The sequence below is a fragment of the Thalassophryne amazonica genome, chromosome 5, assembly GCF_902500255.1.
Source record: "Thalassophryne amazonica chromosome 5, fThaAma1.1, whole genome shotgun sequence".
Taxonomy (NCBI): Eukaryota; Metazoa; Chordata; class Actinopteri; order Batrachoidiformes; family Batrachoididae; genus Thalassophryne; species Thalassophryne amazonica.
The window spans coordinates 53,153,428-53,172,595 of record NC_047107.1 but is presented as its reverse complement, the minus strand read 5'-3'; the positions used below and the strand labels follow the sequence as shown (position 1 = coordinate 53,172,595).

The window sequence follows — 19,168 nt, the reverse complement described above, 5'->3', positions numbered from 1 at the left end:
TAAATAAAATTGATTTGATTTGATAAATCAGTGTTTGAGAAAAAAGTACCACATTATTTGTCTGATCATAAAGATTCCAAAAAAGTATAGTTTGGCCCCTCTATGACAAAGTTATAGAGTTATTGGATAGAAACAGCAAAAATGGTCAATTTCAGTTTGTTCAGGTACAGAGCTCAAAAGTTAAAATTGCTCTAAAGGTGGTGATGCAAATTATTGGTTGAGTTAGTAGGGTTTTAAAAAGGAAAAATTTTTATGGAATTTATTAATCCCATTAGTTCAATGAATAATTTGCATCACTTTTTTTTTTAACCAAATCTGGAGCAACATTACCGTGTGACCCCTGTACAAGCTGAAATTTACCTTTGCCACCGTTTTTGCTGTTTTACCCCATAACTCCATATAACTCCATCAAAGATGGTCCAAACTATACATTTTTTGGAATATTTATGATCAGACAAACAATGTTGTATACTTTTCAATATGATTGGAGCATTTTTCAATTTTGACCCCTGTGTAATTCTTCATTGACCCATACTTGGCCACCTATTGAAAATTCAAGTGGCCAGTCTGTTTCTTCAAAAGACTAATGACTAATGTAATGTCTAAGGAAGATTTGTGCTGAATTTGGTGCTTGTATCACCATTTGAAAGATTGTTTCAGTTATCTGCTGCACTATTAGGGACCAAGAAAAGACCTAAAGAAAAAGAAAAGCAATGCAGATCAAAACCTTTAGTGCGATATTATATGGTCAAAACACTTTTGTACAGAGAACCTGGATTACAATGACCATGTGGGCAGCTAGTGTGAGTTGGAAAACAATAAAAACAAACCATCAGAAAAGAGCTCAGAATTCATCAAACATGCTTGAGTATGGAAACTCTTTAGGGCGAGATAGAAATACATAAACGGCAATATTATAAAAAAAAAAAAAGCTTTTGGGAGACTATTGGTTACTGAGAGTTTGATATTGCCTGTGTCATAAGAATGTGATACAGGAAAAAAAAAAGTAGTTGCATAGATGACTAGAGCGGTTGGGATGAAAACTTGAGGTGTAGTGGTTGTTTCTGGACCTGGAAAAATTGCTTTAGGGAGAGGCACATCCTGACTTTTTAAATTCCCTCTTCTTCCTTTTTACTTATCAATGAGTGACAGCTGCAATATCCTCTCTAGCTCCTCTTCTTCTTGCTTCCTCAGCCTCTCCTCTTGTTCTTGAGCTTGTACTGAAAGCTCCAAGGCAAGGTGCAGGTCTGAGTCAGGGCTGGTGGCAGACAGAGAGCTGGTAGGGCTGGAAGTGTCTCCAGGTTCCCCCGGCAGACCTTCTGGAATACTCCTGCAATAACAACATAAGTTAAATACAGCAACTATCTCAACCACTGACAATATATGACAGCAAGAGTCCACTAAATCATTTTAAAGGCCTGACTAAAGTGTAATATGTGATCTTTAATAAGATATTTTCATGAAAAAAGACACAAATGTGCAATTTACTGCATTTTATTTTTTTCTTGTGTAAAAACACAGCTTAGATGTGGTTTGACCAAACAAATTGTCATTAAACTTAAATAAAACAGGGATGAAGTGGAGGTTTAAGAGTCACTAGGTGTTCACAGGAAACAGCTATTTATTTATTTATGTTCATTGTTAGTTGGTTTTATCTTTTCTGCTTTTAGTTTTTATTATTATTGTTGTTGCTATTATTATTATTGATATACAAATAAAAAATATTACAATTTATAATACATTTGACTGTTTTAGGACAACAAATGCTGAGCCATTAATTATTATACAGAAAACAAATGTACACAACGTGCTGAGATGCAAACAGCTTAATGCTAACTTTAACATTGAAAACGCCATAGACATGCTAACGCATTAGCATGTGTCCCATTTTTAAGTTATAAAATACATCTATCAACTGTTTCAGAAGACCATAACAGGTCAGTTTAACACAGAAAGGTAAATATTACTCACAGACATATGCTCTTTAGGGTTTTAGCGGGGAAAATTTAAGGTAAAGCAAAATAAAACAGAACCGAAGCAGCACATCGACGCTTTGCTTCATTGATTCAAGGTTCAAAGCAAAGCCACACCCCGCTGTAATTGGGGAAGGTCTGCCAATGTTCCCTCGAAGACAGAGAGGAGAAGGACCGTGACTCATGGCAAGCAGTAAAAACAGCAGAGAGGAGTGAAAATTCACACAGTCCCTTCCTCCGCGTGCGGTGCTATCCACGCTGACACTGCTGCTGCTTTGATTAGCACAGAATGGGATGTTGCTTTGACAGTGAGCCTATCATATTTCAGCCCCAAAACACGCATGACACCACATGCGGGCGTATGTGTGGTTAAATTTTCCAAATGACTGAAATCCATCGTGGTGACGGAGAACTTTAACCCATGTCCTACAGCAGGGATGGCCAAGTTCGGTCCTCGAGAGCCACATTCCTGACACTCTTAGTTGTCTCCCTACTCCAACACACCTGAATCCAATGAAAGGCTCATTAAAAGTCTGCTAACAAGAGTGTCAGGAATGTGGCTCTCGAGGACCGAACTTGGCCACCCCTGTCCTACAGTCACTGACATAGGTTTGTCAAACTTGGGTTAAAACTTTCAAACTCAACTTTCTCTACAACTCTCCAACATATTAAACAAGAACTGAACATTTAATCATAGCAACTATGTCACTATGTAGGAACCTGTGGTCCTACCTGTCACTCTGGCTATAGTCAGTTACATTGCTCAAGTTCCCGTCTGTTTCATTCCAGTTCACCTCCTGTTAGCCCATAAACAGAAGCAGTACTGTAATAGCTACATATTACACAACATCAAGCAGCTCTAAACATGATGTCATTACAAGGGATACAACTTTTTAATTTTCTTCCTCAAGAACAATTTCCTGTATCATATTTAGATAAGCTTTTATGCATATGTAACTAAAGTGAACTCACCTTTGACCCATCATTAAAGAAGTTCACCCATGTTTGTACTCTTATGCAAAACCTGTATGATTGTGGGCAAGATTGCAGAGCACTCTTGGCTTTCAATAAATTCTTAACATTTTTAAGACTTCAGTGGTGATTAGATTGTATTGCTGAGGAGTCATCGTGCTTTTTCTTTTTTTGGTTTATTATTCAACCAGGGTTCTAGTTTTTGAAAATCCATCCAAATACAACAGAGAAATGTCAAAGTTAGTCATGGGTGAACTTTTCTTGATCAAATATGAAAAAACAAACAAACAAAAAAAAAAACATTGATTTTCAATGTGTTCTAGCAAAAGCTCATCAGAATATAATACAGGACTATGGGGTTGCAAAAACATATCCTTAGTCATGACATTTGTGTGTACAGTGGAGTAAAAAAGTATTTAGTCAGCCCCTGATTGTGCAAGTTCTCCTACTTAGAAACATGAGGGTGGTCTGTAATTTACATCATAGGTACACTTCAACTATGAGAGACAAAATAAGAAAAAAAAAAAAATCCAGAAAATCACATTGTAGGATTTTTAAAGAATTTATTTGTAAATTATGGTGGAAAACAAGTATTTGGTCACCCACAAACAAGCAACATTTCTGGCTCTCACAGACCTGTAACTTCTTCTTAAGAAGCTCTTCTGTCCTCCACCTGGTACCTGTATTAATGGCATCTCTTGGAACTTGTTATCTATATAAAAGACACCTATCCACAGCCTCAAACAGTCAGACTCCAAACTCAACCATGGCCAAGTCCAAAGAGCTGTCGAAGAACACCAGGAAGAAAATTGTAGATGTGCACCAGGCTGGGAAGAGTGAATCTACAATAGTCAAGCAGGTTGGTGTGAATAAATCAACTGTGGGAGCAATTGTAAAAAAAAATGGAAGACATACAAGACCACTGATAATCTCCCTCGATCTGGGGCTCCACGCAAGATCTCATCCTGTGGGGTCAAAATGATCATGAGAACGGTGAGCAAAAATCCCAGAACTACACAGAGGGACCTGATGAATGACCTGCAAAGAGCTGGGACCAAAGTAGCAAAGGCTACACACTACGCAGAGAGGGACTCAAATCCTGCATTGCCAGGCATGTCCCCCTGCTTAAGCCAGTACGTGTCCAGGCCTGTCTGAAGTTTGCCAGAGAGGATATGGATGATCCAGAAGTGGCCCCGTAAAAAGCATTTCAAGGTCCTGGAGTGGCCAAGCCAGTCTCCAGACCACAACCCCATAGAAAATTTGTTGAGGGAGTTGAAATCCAGTGAAGACTTACAGGAAACATTTGACCTCTGTCATTGCCAACAAAGATTATGTTACAAAGTACTGAGCTGAACTTTTATTATTGACCAAATACTTATTTTCCACCATAATTTACAAATAAATTCTTTAAAAATCCTACAATGTGATTTCCTGAATTTTTCTTCTCATTTTGTCTCTCACAGTTGAAGTGTACCTATGAAGAAAATTACAGACCTCTCTCATCTTTCTAAGTAGGAGAACCTGCACAATCAGGGACTGACTAAATACTTTTTTTGCCCCACTGTATTTGCTGTGTTAGAGTGTTTTCCTATAAATATTGTTCTGTCTGACCTGGCCCGGGACTCTGCGGGACTCCAGGAGACTCTGATGGATGGCATACTGTAAAAGCTCCTCATCATTGTTGGAGATGGGCATGTGGCGGCTGCCACCTCTGCATTGGTAGTGGTCAGGAACCTCAAACACTGAAGGACACACCTGAAATGGAGGCGCTGCTGGATAGAGGAAAACCAAATGATACTTTTCAGAAGTCAGATATGCTACGTACTTGTATTTTGTTGCACTTGTCATATTCAAGTGTGACTGTCTGCACATCAACCTGCAGCTTCTTCATCTTCTCCAGAAGACGTTGGCGTGGCTGCTGGTGTTGTGTTTGTTTCTGCCTCTTTACTGCACTTATTGACATTTCCAAAGGTAATCCTGGCATTGAGTACATGAAACAAGGGAATCTCTGCAGTGAGGAAAAAACAAAACAAAAAACAAAAATCCAACCCCAAAACATAAAACATTACTGCTTGTGCTTCACGAAGTCTCTTAAAATGAAGTTAAAGGAATTCCCTGTACCTATTTTAACTGGAAATCCAGGAGGAAACTTAAGAGTGACAAAATCCCGTAGTCGTGCAAAATGGGAGCTGGTCCGTGCCATGAGGTCTATAATGGGGGTTACCTGTTCAACCAAGGACAGAGGATGTTCCTCACTCATCCACAATGTACCTTTGAACCTGTTAACACACGAAATAGAAGAAAAAATTGAGAATTAATGTGCACACAAAATTATGCATTTATTTATTAATACATAGCAAAGAGCAATGAAGTACAATATGATTTTTATTTCCATAAAACCATTTCTCACTTCTGCGTTCGAATGCTGAGTTCAATGGGGCGGCCGATGTCCCTGTTCCCCAAATCAAAGTTGGGATCAAAGTATTCCTCTGGAGTAATGGCAGTGGGATTGTTGGCAGTTGCATATTCAAGTGTAAGGTCCTGTAAAGTCAGGCACTTACATCAAAACACATGTTTGGGGGGGAGACATGCCATGGCCATGTAGTAATGAATGCTTTACCCCTTGTGCATTTATGTGCTGCTCCACCGTCCCCAGCAGAGACTCCAGGACGTTTCTGTCACCTTTCAACAAGAGTAAATTCAATGTTCACAATGAACCTCAGTAAGAAACGTATTGCATAACATACAGAATGAAAAAGTTAAATAAATCCATCCATTTTCTATACCCGCTTCCTCCAATTAAGGGTCACAGGGCTGGAGCCTATTGAAGCAGCCATAGGGCAAGAGGCGGGGTACATCCTGGAGAGGAAAGCCAGTCTTTCGCAGGGCCACATGTAGACAAACACATTCACACACACACCTGTGGTCAATTTAGAGTCACCAATTCACTTAACCTGCATGTTTTTAGGTGTGGAGGAAGCTGAACACCTGGAGGGAACCCACACAAATATGGGGAGAACATGCAAAACTCCACACAGAATAGACCAGGTGGGAAGTGATCCCATGACCTTCTTCCTGTGAGGCAACAGCGCTAACCACTAAGCCACCATGCTAAGTACAGTTTATATTAAAAATAAGCAAATAAATAAATCACATACTTTTTATTCTGGCCTTCTCCTCATCTGTAAGATGCTCTGTCCTCGTCCTGATCACCACATGTACATTGTTCACGCTGAAGACCTGATAAAAACCAACATAAACAATATTCCATGCTACTATAAATACCCTATACAGTCTGCAAGGATTTGTAGGACAACAATGTGGTTACAGCAAAACAAAGCTTAATACTTATGTGAACCTTTGCTTCAAATCCACTGACAACTTCAGTTCTCTCAGTCCTCCAGCCCCATATCCCCATTTTGGTTCTGTGAGGAAAAAGTCATGTTTAAAAGCAAAACTTCACTTTCATACTTTACAATAAATAAATACATCATGATTTCATTGTCATAAAAAAAAGAAAAAAAATCATAGCAGTGCACTTAAGCAGTGATGAGTTATCTATATTATAATAGCCAACTGGCACGGCTTCGATCACACCGAAACTGGGGAGAGCTGACATTTGCAGTTTGGTATGCTTATTTTGAGTCAGGGATGAATGCTGCAAAAACAGAAAGTTGATAGGACTAATATTTTTGGAGAAGTTAGCAATTTTAGCTAACCAGTAAACAATGGATGTTGTGCTGCATCATGGGAGTTCAGGTTTTGGGGTTTTAAATGTTGTTGCTGTGGTTCATGTTAGTTTAACAGCGTTGTTAGTGTTACTGATTTATTACGTTTTTGTAGCTCAATAGGTTTAGTCAGTTTAGTTAAGTCTCATGTTGCCGGTACCATGAGTGCAAAGTGCATTGTCTTTAATGTATGCCACCTTCGACTCTGGGCATGCCAAAATTGAATGCTGATAGGACAAATATTTTTGTAGAAGCTACGGATATTAGAGAACAATGCTGAACAATGAACATTGCTAACTACATTCCGGACTCACACGCCATTCCAGCAGGGGTGGTAAATCATCTATATATTAAAAGCATGAGTGCATGATTTTATTTCGGAAGTTCAATATAAGTGCATAAAATAATTATAAATATGTAAACAAAAATAAAACAAAACATGGATGACAAAAAAGTGAAAACACTTATTTCCATTGCGATCCATTTAAAAATCAAATGACAATAGAATAATGCTGTCAATAATAATAATGTGTGTATACAGTATTGGTTGTTTTTCTGCCGCCTGATTGTTTTTCTCTGAGGTACGGCTCCATCCACAGATGGGGTGGTGTCCTCTTCTGCAAGCCTCCCATCCTGTGCACTGGCATGGACAACCAAAATTACCTGTATATTCGTTTCGTCAATTGTGTCGGTAGCATGGCCCAAGCAGAGGGTTGCCCCTTTGAGTCTGGTCTGCGTGAGTTTTCTTCCTCAAATCATCAGAGGGAGTTTTTCCTCATCAGTGTCACCTGGGTGCTTGCTCTAGGAGTTGGTAAGGTTAGACCTTACTTGTGTGAAGCACCTTGAGGCAACTTTGTTGTGATTTGGCACAGTATAAATTAAATAAATTGAAGTTATATGATAACGACCTAAACAACTTATAAATACATTAAGACAGTAAGTTAACATTAAAAATGACATAATTAACAGAAAATAAAAAGGTTGAGTTTCTTTTGTAAAAACTTGCATTCTAAGGTTCTAAAAACATTCTGGACTCACACCATTCCAACTCATACAAGCTTTGCTTAATAAATTACCACCCTTGAAAATTGTCAGCTACCTATTTTATAAACACTACCCAATCTGGAAACCCGTGGATCCCCACAAGCAACACTAGTGTACTTTAAAAATTGTTCACACTATGATGTGTAGTGGCTGACGCTGGCCAAAGTAGCAGATTCTCAAAAATCTCTATGAAACACCAAAGAAGGCTCGTTCCAACAGTCCAAATTTCCTGTCTTCAAGGCAGATTGATGTAGCTCAGCAGAGGGCAACGTTGTACTGGTGGCGCTCCAAATTTGATGACAGTCCACTGATTCACGATTAAACATAGCTCAACTTTCGCTGCTGGAGGACCGGTGCATTGGTAGTGCATTCCATGGAGCGGTAGCATGATTTGGCAGAACTGATCGCAGAGTCAATATGTTAGATGACACAGGCTATATAAACTCAATGTAACTGTGATATCACTGGTTACTGGTGTGTTGTCAAGACAGGTTCTACATATTCCTTCACATTTCATTTACAGATTATCATTGGTTAGGTAAACATGCAATGTAATTAAACATTTGAAAACTCTTCTGCAAAACATTTGCAAAAGATAACCTTACCACAGCCTGGCTGACCTGTCTGCACTGTTCTCCTTTTCTCACATAGCCCAAAAAAGTTGTGCCGAGTGTTATTACCTCTTTTTACTCAAGAGGGTGGTTTTTCAATTTGAGACTGTGGTTCTTAAAATAACTTGTTCTCCAAGAGAGATTATAATCTTCTTGTTTTGCAGCAGTTGGGATCCAGCTTTATGGTGCGTTACTGCCACTTTCTGCTCTGGAGTTTCAATCACAGTATCTTGTTAAGCATATAGGAGCAGCTTGTCGCATGTGTAGAGTGTAATGCAGTACTTTTTTTTATGCCCCGCGAGGCGGGGCATATAGCATCCGAGTTGTCCGTCTGTCCGACCGACCGCAATTCATTCGCTCCAACATAGCACGGCACCTATTGCTCACAGAAACTTCATATTTGGTGGGTACATGCCTTGGAGGAGTACTTCGCATGGGTTGGAAGGCCAGTGACCTTGACTTACTTTTGAAGGTCACCAGTGGTCACAACTGTCAAATCCTTCACCGCAACGTAGCTCTGCATCTACTGCTCGCACAAACTTATTTGGTGGGTACATGCCTTGGAGGAGTACTTCGCATAGGTTTGAAGGCCAGTGACCTTGACCTGCTTTTCAAGGTCACCAATGGTCACAACTGTCAAATCCTTTGCCGCAAAGTAGCCCGGCACCTACTACTCGCAGAAACTTCATATTTGGTGGGTACATACCTTGGAGGAGTACTTCGCCTGGGTCCAAAGGCCAGTGACCTTGACCTCCATTTCAAGGTCACCAGTGGTTGTATTTGTTTTGAAGGCTGGCGGCTGTGACCAACTTTTTTGGTCACCATTTGTCACATCCTCTAAATATTATGCCAATCTCCAATTTTTTCATTGTATATCCCAGTTTACATCAAACACATAAGGCTTCAACTAAATACCCATCCCATACAAGTACATATTACTGCACTTTGCATGGAAAATAATACTGCACACGGGGCATTTCGTGATGAATGTCTCTAGTTTCCCCATATATAACAGTTAGGATTACAAGTTGTAGGACCTCCCAAACTAGTAAAACAAAAATGAATGAATAAATAAATCAGGACTTATACTCTGGAAATATGGTAGATATTTAAATTAAGATCATTGCTCATATTTTCATCTAATTTAGAATTTACATTTAGTTCCACTAAAATTAGTGTATGCTTATTGCCCTTGTTTTACTAGTTACACCTCAATTTAACAAGTCAAAAAGCAATTTAATTGCAAACATACAGTGATATATACTAATCACACAAATAGGCATCAAACTTTACTTCATTAATAAATAATTTTAAAAAATTATATAGCACTTTCAGGACTAAGTGCTTCACACAATAATATATAAACAACACACCAAAACAGCATTGTAAAACTCAATAACATCAAATAGACAAAACCAAATATTCAATTTCACAGGCAGTGAAGAAACAAACGCTTTGAAGACAAACAAAAACTCCAGTTGCTGTTGTGTAAACTTAAAGTTTATGTCAAATTAAGATTCACACAACATTTTTCTAAGGCCAGCACAGATAATACCCAAATGACTAATCAAATACAAATACTGCATAATGGTTAGGAACAAGATGATAGGGTTGGAATGAGATTTCCATGGTAACTAAACCTTAAGAAAAAAAACTGTGAAAATCTGATGACAGTTTTTGCACTAACTAAATACTCTCAACTGATCAGAGGATCAAATGATTTGTTGACTGGATGTCTTTCGTACCATGTCTCTTCAGAGGATCCTTGGGTACCACTGGAATGACTTCGTATCAAATGAGTGGTTACTAAGAAAGACTACGATAAGGAGTATCACTTGCATTGTGAGGGACCATCAGCTTTGCCATTTTGGCCACATAGTACATTTCTCTGTGCATGACCCAGCACTCAGGTCCCTGTGTGCTGAGGAGCCCAGTAGCTGGAGAAGACTAAGGGGATGCCCTTGTTTCATTTGGTTGCAGCAGATAGATGGTTATTTTAGAGATGTGATAATGGACCAGTTATCTGCCAGGGTGGTTGCCTTCTGGGCCCAAGGCGGATCCGTGGTGTTGTGGATGCGGCGAAGCACAGCACCAGTGCATGCTCCCAGACTTGACTTGATCAAAGGATGGTGGAACTTGTGCTGTAAGAGAATAGATGTGATAATAGAATGTAATGATAGAAAAAGAAGTGATTCATACCTCTCAAAAGCAATATCCTTGGTATCCAGGTAGGTGTTGACGATAGGAGTAGTTAACCTTTTGGCAACCTCCTGCTGAGCTGGCTGCATGGACTCTAAAGTAACATCCTCCATTTCTTGGGATATGTTGAAACACTCTGTGTCTACCACTTGAACATCATGATTCACCTCCATCAATTCTGCAAAAGAATCTGGGGGGTGGGTTGGAGTCAGTGACAAAATTTAGAGCTGTCAGAGAAAAGTGAGAGAGCAGTTTTTGAGCTCACACACGCAGGCACACACACACCTTAACAAAGTTAAGCAAATACTACCATCTCCTCTGAAGATGTAACTTCGACGCCCTCTGATCCAGGTCATGTTCTCAAAGCCAAGAAGAGTGGCATCAACACGCAGACTGGCACCACTTTTCCAAATGCGACAGACATCACTTGGACAAACCCGGGACAGAAGGGGGACTGTGAAGCAACATAGAAAGGAATGACATGACAATAGAAAGGAATCCATCTACAGGTGATGCAGTGCAATGTGACTCAGAACTAAGAACAAACATGGCAGGTATGCAGTCTTTCCTGTATTATTACAAAAAAAAAAGCTCTTGGCAGTCAAAGTTTATCTGACATATGTGGGTACTATTTTCTGATACATTTTTCATTCCAGATAATAACCAGCTCACACCATCATAGACACATAGTCAAAATTTGTAACATATTTTAATCCCTGCGCAAAATAACTTACTCCAACTGGTGAACTCCCACTTCATTTCCATGTAGAAATCTGGAGACTGAGGATGAAAGGAGAGGAAAAAAGAAATAAAACTTTGTTTTAAACCAGTAAATGTTTTTCAGTCTATCTATCTATCTATCATCTATCTATCTATCAAGCCAAACCTCTCTGATCTTTGACAGCAGCTCAGGTACTCCTCCCAAGGCAGTAGAGGCTTTGAGGTAGTCTCTGCGTTGAAGCACAAGTTGAACCATCTCTGGATCCCCAGTGCTGACTGCCTCCTGCAGAACTGCAGACACAAACAAACCACCACACATTTTAAGCCAACAGTGCCCAGGAGTCACATGTATCCATTAAAAACCACGACACCAGTGGTAATAAAGTGATGCTGTCTTACTATAGTTGGAGGAGACAAATTGGTATGCAGTTTTACCACTAAACAATTAGCAGCAAATGTTGTCTTAACAGCAGCAGGACTCTAAATGGTTAAACAACCCACAAACCTCTAAGAGTGTACCTGCAATGCAAGCTCAGGAGCCAACATAGCATCATCTGTCTGTTATGAAGCTGGATTTGAGGTCTAACCTGTCCAGTTGTTGGCATTTTCTTTTGTCACTTCAGCACCATGTCTCAGAAGGACTCTCACTGACTCCAGGTGGCCAAGCGATACAGCGAGGTGCAGAGGTGTCCGACCTCTGGGATCAACAGCTTCTATGTCATTCTGAGAAAAATCAGAAAGAAAGTGACATGTGCTGCTCTGAAGCGACACCATCAAGTGTTGCATCACTTAAGAAGAAGAAAGGCATTTATTGTCATTGTGCATACAGTGAAATTTGTCTTCTGCATTTAACCCATCCTAATTACAGTAAGACACAATGCAACCATTAGGGACAGTGTGCAGCTACAGTCTGACACCGGGGAACAAACTTCAGATGCAGACACGCTGCCTTGGTCAAGAACAGACAAAGGAGCAGACTCTAATTAATTCAACTGCACTTTTCCATCTGCATCAGACGCTCAAAGCGCTTTACAAATAATGCCGCACATTCACCCCAATGTGAGGGTGCTGCCATACAAGGTGCTCACTACACACCGGGAGCAATAGGGGATTAAAGACCTTGCCCAAGGGCCCTTAGTGATTTTGCCTGACTGATTTTCCAGTCAGGATCTTCTGGTCTCAAGCCCAATGCCTTAACCACTAGACCATCTAGACCATCACCTCCCCAATTCAATTAGCCAATTCAGCATCTCAGTCCATGCGGTGCATGCTGGGCTGAGTAAAAGTTCACAACTACCCAAAACACACTATAAGTGTCAACAGCAACATAAATATTTAAGATTGTGAGCACTGGAAAGTCGACATTTTACAAGAATTTTGCCAAAAAACAAAACAAACAAACAAAAAAAAACGAGGCTACAAAAAAAAAAAATAGATGTGAAGTGGAAGAAAGAACTTGTGGCCCTATTTTACGCACTCACATGACAAAATGCCCCTTAGTAGGAAGTTTATACACACAGGTTTTGTCAGCATACCCAGTGGAATAGTAGTAAATTCAGTAAGTCTTGGCATCCTATCAGACATTGCACCCACGTCAGTACCAGGATCTAGTGGTGGAACAAGAGCATGCTGGGATATCGTTATCAATTTTTTTTTTTTTTTTTTTTTTTTTTTACAGAGGATTCATATCCTGATAGGCAAGAACTGATTCAATTTTCAAGGTCAAACATCAAAGTCAGGAAAAATCTTGGAAGAAAATCCCTATTCTTTAACACTGAAGGAATTTTCAAAAATTCCTAATTGTCAAAAAAGATTGAATATCTTTCATATTTGAGAGTGTTATGCAGGATGTTATTCTTTATTGACTGAAGGTGTGATCCGGATTACAGATTTTGTGACCATTTGAATTTAACATTGAAAACATTGATTTAATGTATATTTTATACATTATATCTTAATCGAATTTGCCCCAATCACTCTCATATTTGAAAATGAGGTGCAGACTGGCACTCACTATCGCCTGTCAATGCTACCAGATCTGATCTGATTGTGGATATCTATAATATAATAGCCAAGTGGCCTCTGTGTGCGTGTGTGTGTATGGCTTCAATTATTGTGAAACTGGGGAGAGCTGATATTTGCTGTTTGGTATGCTTTTGTATTTTGGGTCAAGGATGAACACTGTGGACGCAGAAAGTCGATAGGACAAATATTTTTTGAGAAATTAGTGATTTTAGCTAGCCAGTAAACAATGGACATTGTGCTACAATGCACCACGGGAGTTTGGGGTTTAAAATTGTTATTGTGGTTCATGTTAGTTTAAAAGTGTTGTTAGTGTTACTGATTTATTGTGTTTTTATAGTTCAATTGGTTTAGCAGGGGTCAAAATACATTTTTTAACCTACTTGCACTGGTGCTATTAACAAAAAAATGACTTACACCAAAAAAAAGTTACTTGTACAACCAAAAGTCAGTCTTATATCAACCTTAAAACTCCTCCTCTGATGTGTCAGACTCTTCCTCTCTGGGGAGAGTTTGAGGGGAGAGCAGCAGCAGCAGCTTTTTTTTTTCATGTGCGCGCGTGAACGAATCGTACGTGAAGATTATTTTATTTATTAACTACACATATGTATAATAAAACAAATGGTGACTGGGTTATAACAATTATGACAGAGTTTGAGGAGGAGAGAGAGCGAGGAACTACTAACCCCAGGAAGTGTCATCGCAAAATGTTTCGCATGTGGAGAGAATGTGCGCATATTTTATTATATTGTGCGCTCGTTTTAAGCGTTGTTTGAGTGAAACAAGGACACGATCTACTTAAACGTGGCCACAATTTGTAAAATGTGCACTCAACATTGTCTTGACACATAAATGTTGGCTATTAGCCAACAAACCAGGAGAGAGTGTAATACATTTCCCCATTAGAAATGGATCTGGTCAGAGTATATCATCATGGTTTGGGTGCACAAGGACATACAGAGAACTCCAGCTGCCCAGCATGGCATCATCTGGAGTTTAAGCACATTAAAAAGGATGCTGAGGGCGAAGGTCTCCCCGTCGTGAGGATGACAGTTTAGGTCATATTATGAAGTTCATTTTGAACGAAAGGAAAACGTGCGCACATTTTATTAATTCAAGGGCTCAATTAAAGGAAAATGTGTGCACGAATGATCGCGGCCAGGAAAACATGCGCACGTTTTATTAATTTGTGGGCTCAATTAAAGGAAAACGTGCGCACAAATTATCATGGCCAGAAAAAAAAAATATCACTTTAAGTGACCTCTCCCCGGGTTCTGTAAAGGAACTGCAGTGACAATCAGTTTTTTTTTCACGTGCGCGCATGAACTAATCATCCGTGAAAATAATTTTATTAACTACACAGATGTATAATAAAACAAATGGTGACTGGTTTATAACACAATGATGACAGAGTTTGAGGGCAGAGAGAGAGAGAGAGAGAGAGAGAGAGCGAGAAACCACAGCCAGTTTTTTGTTTTCTTTGTTTACATGTGCGTGTGCGAACACAACAAATAGAGCACAGCAACTCTCTCCATGTGTGAGAGTCATAAAAGGCAGGGAAGATGAAGACAACACACTGGAAATTGTTTTTTCCTTATTTATTCCTTTATTGGTTCATTCTGCTGGTGCTTATAGTTGATAAAACTTGGATAAAGTTACTTGCACCAGTGCAAGTGGAGTATAAAATTACGTGCACCGCTCAAATAATACATGCACAAACTAGCACATGCACGTACTATTTCGAGCCCTGGTTTAGTGAGTTAAGTGTTATGTTGCTGTTACCATGAGTGACTTAGTGTCATGCTCTCTATACCATAAGTGAAAAGTGTAGTAGTGGCTTTAATGTTTTCCACCACCATCTGTTTCTGTGTCAAATTCAAGGCGCTTGCTTACAGCAGAATGCAGAAAAGACAAAAAGCTCTGCGTGCATGCAATTTTGATCACGCACAAAGTATGGAGCGCTGACATCTGCTGTTTGGTATTCTTATGTATTTTGGGTCAAGGATGAACGGCGCCAAAACCAAACATTGACAGGACTAATATTTTTAGACAAACTACATATATTAGCTAACAACACTGAACAATGGCCACTGGTATTTACATTCTGGACTCACATGCCATTCCAGCAGGGGGCAGTAAATCATCTATATCAGTGCTCTCCAAACTATTCCAGAAAGGGCAGAGAGGGTGCAGGTTTGCTTTGCAGCCACTGACTCCAGCAGGCGATTTCAATGATGAACTCATCCCACCTGCTCCAAGTGGTGTTAATCAGTGAAATCACCTGAAGTCAGTGGCTACAAAGAAAACCTGCACCCTCTCGGCCCTTTCTGGAATAGTTTGGAGACCACTGATCTATATATTAAAAGCACGAGTGCGTGTTTTTATTTATAATAATAATAAATTAAATAATAGATTTACTTTATTGCTGCAACTAAGCATTGTGCTCTGTGATAGACTGGCATCCTGTCCAGGGTGTACCCTGCCTCTCACCCTTTGACTGCTGGAATAGGCTCCAGCCCCTGACCCTTAACTGGAGTACTAGCATATAGTAAATGAATGAACTAAGGATTGTTTTCAGTATCATTACTCAAATTGTTTTCACAATTAAACAAGTCTCAAAAAGAAAAGAAAACTCCAAGGCAACTTTAAAAGAAAAACTGCTTATTTTAATGACAACTATTCCGTTTAAATTCTATCCAAAACAGAAAAGCAGAAAATCATCACATTTGAGAGCCTGGAATGAGATAATGATTGATATTTTGCTTGAAAATGTACAATTTTTAAAATAATTGTGAGTGTGCATTTTCTGATGACAGTCTAATCACTGTAATTATACATTAACTGATTTTATTTTGGTTGAACTGGGAATGTAATATGACTCCACATGTCACTGAGAATATTATATGAGCAAATAAACTTTTTTTTAACACCTTTCTTTGCAAAACTGAGCATCATGTCTGGGCTTCATATGAGTCATATTGCAGAGCTTATTGCTTTACTGATCAGCACACTGAGGTACTAACAATTATTACTGGACTGAAATCAACTGCTGGGAGAAACACACGAGTGAAAAAATGAAAGTGAAACTGTTGCTCTTTACATGTTTGCAGGTGGGTACAAAACATTACAGATCACGACAATAATAAGCTAGCTGCCATTAATTACCCCTGCCAAGGAAGTCATGTTTTAATTGCCACTTGTCCTTCTGTCAGCAAGCCAGCTCAAAATAACACAAACAATTTCAATTGAAATTTGTTGGCAAGGTAGGCCTTGGGTCAAGGAAGCATTGAGTACATTTACATTTGTTGCAGGGCCTCATTCTTTGTCCAACCATCCATCCATCTTTTTTCTGAAGCAGCTTATTCCAGTTAAGGGTCATGGTGGGGCTTGAGTGGAAGACTGGCAAAATAATTCATAAAATTCAAGAATAAAGATGAGCAATCAGGATGTGAGAAAAGTGATGATCAAAGAAATAACTTAGTGGGAAAAGGAAAATAAAGTGCACAGAGACGTAATCGGGGACTGCTGGACTTTGGCGAAGGTATCTGCTCTCTGGGTGGCCTCAGATTACACTTGAACACATCCTTGAAAAGTAAACTTGATCAATAAAGTGCTGGTCATAAGGTTCACAAGTCAAAAAGTTCACAAACCAAAACATCCACATAAATTTGGCAAAACGTCCAGTTTATTGGTAATAGAATATAATAAATATAATATTAGTTGTATGTATTTGTTAAATTATTTAATATTCAATAAAACTCACGAACCCAAACCCCTGCCACTGCTCCTATGAGTACGAAGCTGCTGGCCTACACAGATGTTACAGAGAACATAAACTGACACCAGGCTTGAGACAGAAACATTTGTACTAACCTGTGGCAATAATAAATGTTCTTCCAGTCTGCGGTAATCATTTTCCCACACTGAAGAATGCAGTGGAAAGTTGACTCGAACAGCTTCGCTAACGTTAGCCGTGGACATCTTCCTCTTTACGGAGCCTGTCAGTGTAACGTTAGCCAGTTCTCTATTATCGCAGCCATGTGAAAAGATAATTATACTAAAATTAACAGTAAACTTGAATAATGCCCTTAATATCTAACAAAAAGAAGCGACCAAATGTTACAAACACCAAACCCGACCGTTCAAGTTTTGTTCGAGCTTTCAACCAAACAAAACTTTTGAACAAGGAAGTAGCAGGACGAGAGCACTGTAGCGACGGGGGTGTTCTCGAAAGGACTAGAAATGCAAATGTCTTCTATTTCAAATATTTTACGAAACCACTTTAAATTTCGAAATACATACTGTTTAACAACTTTTTCTGCTGCTGGGAGTAGACTCAGAAATGTGTTTTGTAAATTAAATGCTTGACATCGCGTAAACGAATAGTTTGTTCCAAGGTAGACGATTCCATTCGGATAATCCGCACAGGGGTCCGCCACATTCACTAGAAAGATAAATGCGAGCAAAAATGCAACTGCCTTTTAGTAACAACCCTATTGTCTGCGTTTACATGTTTTGTTAAACAAAAATCACTGAAATATTGTTATATAAACGTGAAAATAATGAAATGATGGTGAGCGCTAAGTGCTCACTAGGGACACCTGCTGGACATAATTCAGTTTGACCAGACTTTAGCAAACTGAATATTGAAAATCCAAACAGGTGCTCGAAGACTATCACATGAATTACTGTTTGGACTGAGGAATGTTAAGAACATGAAATGTTACTCCTAAACTTAATGTTTTCTAAAATGGTGATAATAACTTCTGCTTTAACAACAAACTCCTATTTTGTGCTGCATTTGGCATGAATGTGTAAAAACAATCGTTTGAGCTTATTGTTATTATGCAGAGGTGGGACGAAGTCTCTGTCAAGTCGTGAATCGGCAAGTCTCGTCGACTTGAGACTTGCCGATTCATGACTTGAGAGTGACTTGCTGATGACTTCGTCCCACCTCTGTTATTATGGTTATGATTGCACAGAATAGCTTCAGGGAAATCATCTGCTTGTAAGAACCATTTATTTCACCGGACAGTACAGAGTCTGAAAAGCATTTGGCCCAGACCCAAACTGACCTGTTCTCACAGAAACAATCACATTGCATGAAGATAATGGTAGATAATTTGTGATGACCCAAGGGTAAAGTTTATTTCCATTAGATGTTTTATTGTGCTTTTATTTTTGTACTTCCTTTCAACCCGGAAGTGTATCGAAAATGATAGTGTCGGAAGGTAACTTGACACAAGGTAAAAAACGAGGAGGGTGAGCAAACGCAAGGAGAAACGTTCTGGAGCTCAAACGGGGAGAGAAAGTTTAGTTTCAGTCGAAAGTGGCTACAAGCTCTTACGTTGGTTTGAGAACGGCAAAAAATCAATAAAACCCTTAAACCATCAGTCCGGGCTAACTGATTTCGACTGGAAGCTACAGTAAGAGCTTGACCACTCGCCGCCTCGTGGTCTCGAGGTTCAACGGTGTGTACCCAAGACGGACAGCAGGTGGCAGCAGTTGGTCGGAAAATTGAAAGGACAACGGAACGAACATCTGAATTAAACATGGAGAACTCACAGGACATTAACGGGCAGACCCCGTGTCTACAAAAGGGAACTGAGAATTTTAAAGTTTCTCTTCAAAATGAAAGTGAGAACACAGTGGAAGTCATGCAAGCAACAATTAAGTGGCAAGAAAATCTGGTGGCTCATTCAGAGAGTAGAGGCCAGGACATGCCTGATGTGCCACGCCGCTCTGAAAGAATAAAAACACCAACTGAAAGGATGCTTGCTTATCAAAAGGAAGAATTAAATAAAAAGGAAAAAAGACTTTTGTACTTATATGAACAGTGGAAAATGGAAGCACGTGCAGCAAGGAAAAAATTAAAATCAGACCTAAGTGAAATAATTCT

General features: G+C 39.4%; 1 protein-coding gene across 2 annotated transcripts; it reads right to left on the bottom strand.

Annotated features, from left to right (window-relative positions):
• Positions 1 to 311: 311 nt before the first annotated feature.
• Positions 312 to 17,458, bottom strand: ankrd13a (ankyrin repeat domain 13A). Of its 2 annotated transcripts, none has more exons than XM_034170254.1 (15): positions 17,143 to 17,458; positions 11,835 to 11,970; positions 11,414 to 11,538; positions 11,262 to 11,307; positions 10,838 to 10,981; positions 10,528 to 10,717; positions 6,304 to 6,370; positions 6,104 to 6,185; positions 5,566 to 5,627; positions 5,356 to 5,486; positions 5,067 to 5,224; positions 4,822 to 4,953; positions 4,557 to 4,717; positions 2,706 to 2,770; positions 312 to 1,330 (listed from the first exon to the last, which is right to left on the bottom strand). In XM_034170254.1, exons 1-15 carry the CDS (start codon positions 17,248 to 17,250, stop codon positions 1,132 to 1,134), a joined length of 1,806 nt encoding a protein of 601 aa, XP_034026145.1. In that variant the 5' UTR covers positions 17,251 to 17,458; the 3' UTR covers positions 312 to 1,131. The 2 variants fall into 2 exon arrangements, with proteins under 2 accessions (XP_034026145.1, XP_034026146.1); XM_034170255.1 differs by having other exon boundaries at positions 4,557 to 4,714.
• Between the last annotated feature and the right edge of the window lie 1,710 nt (positions 17,459 to 19,168).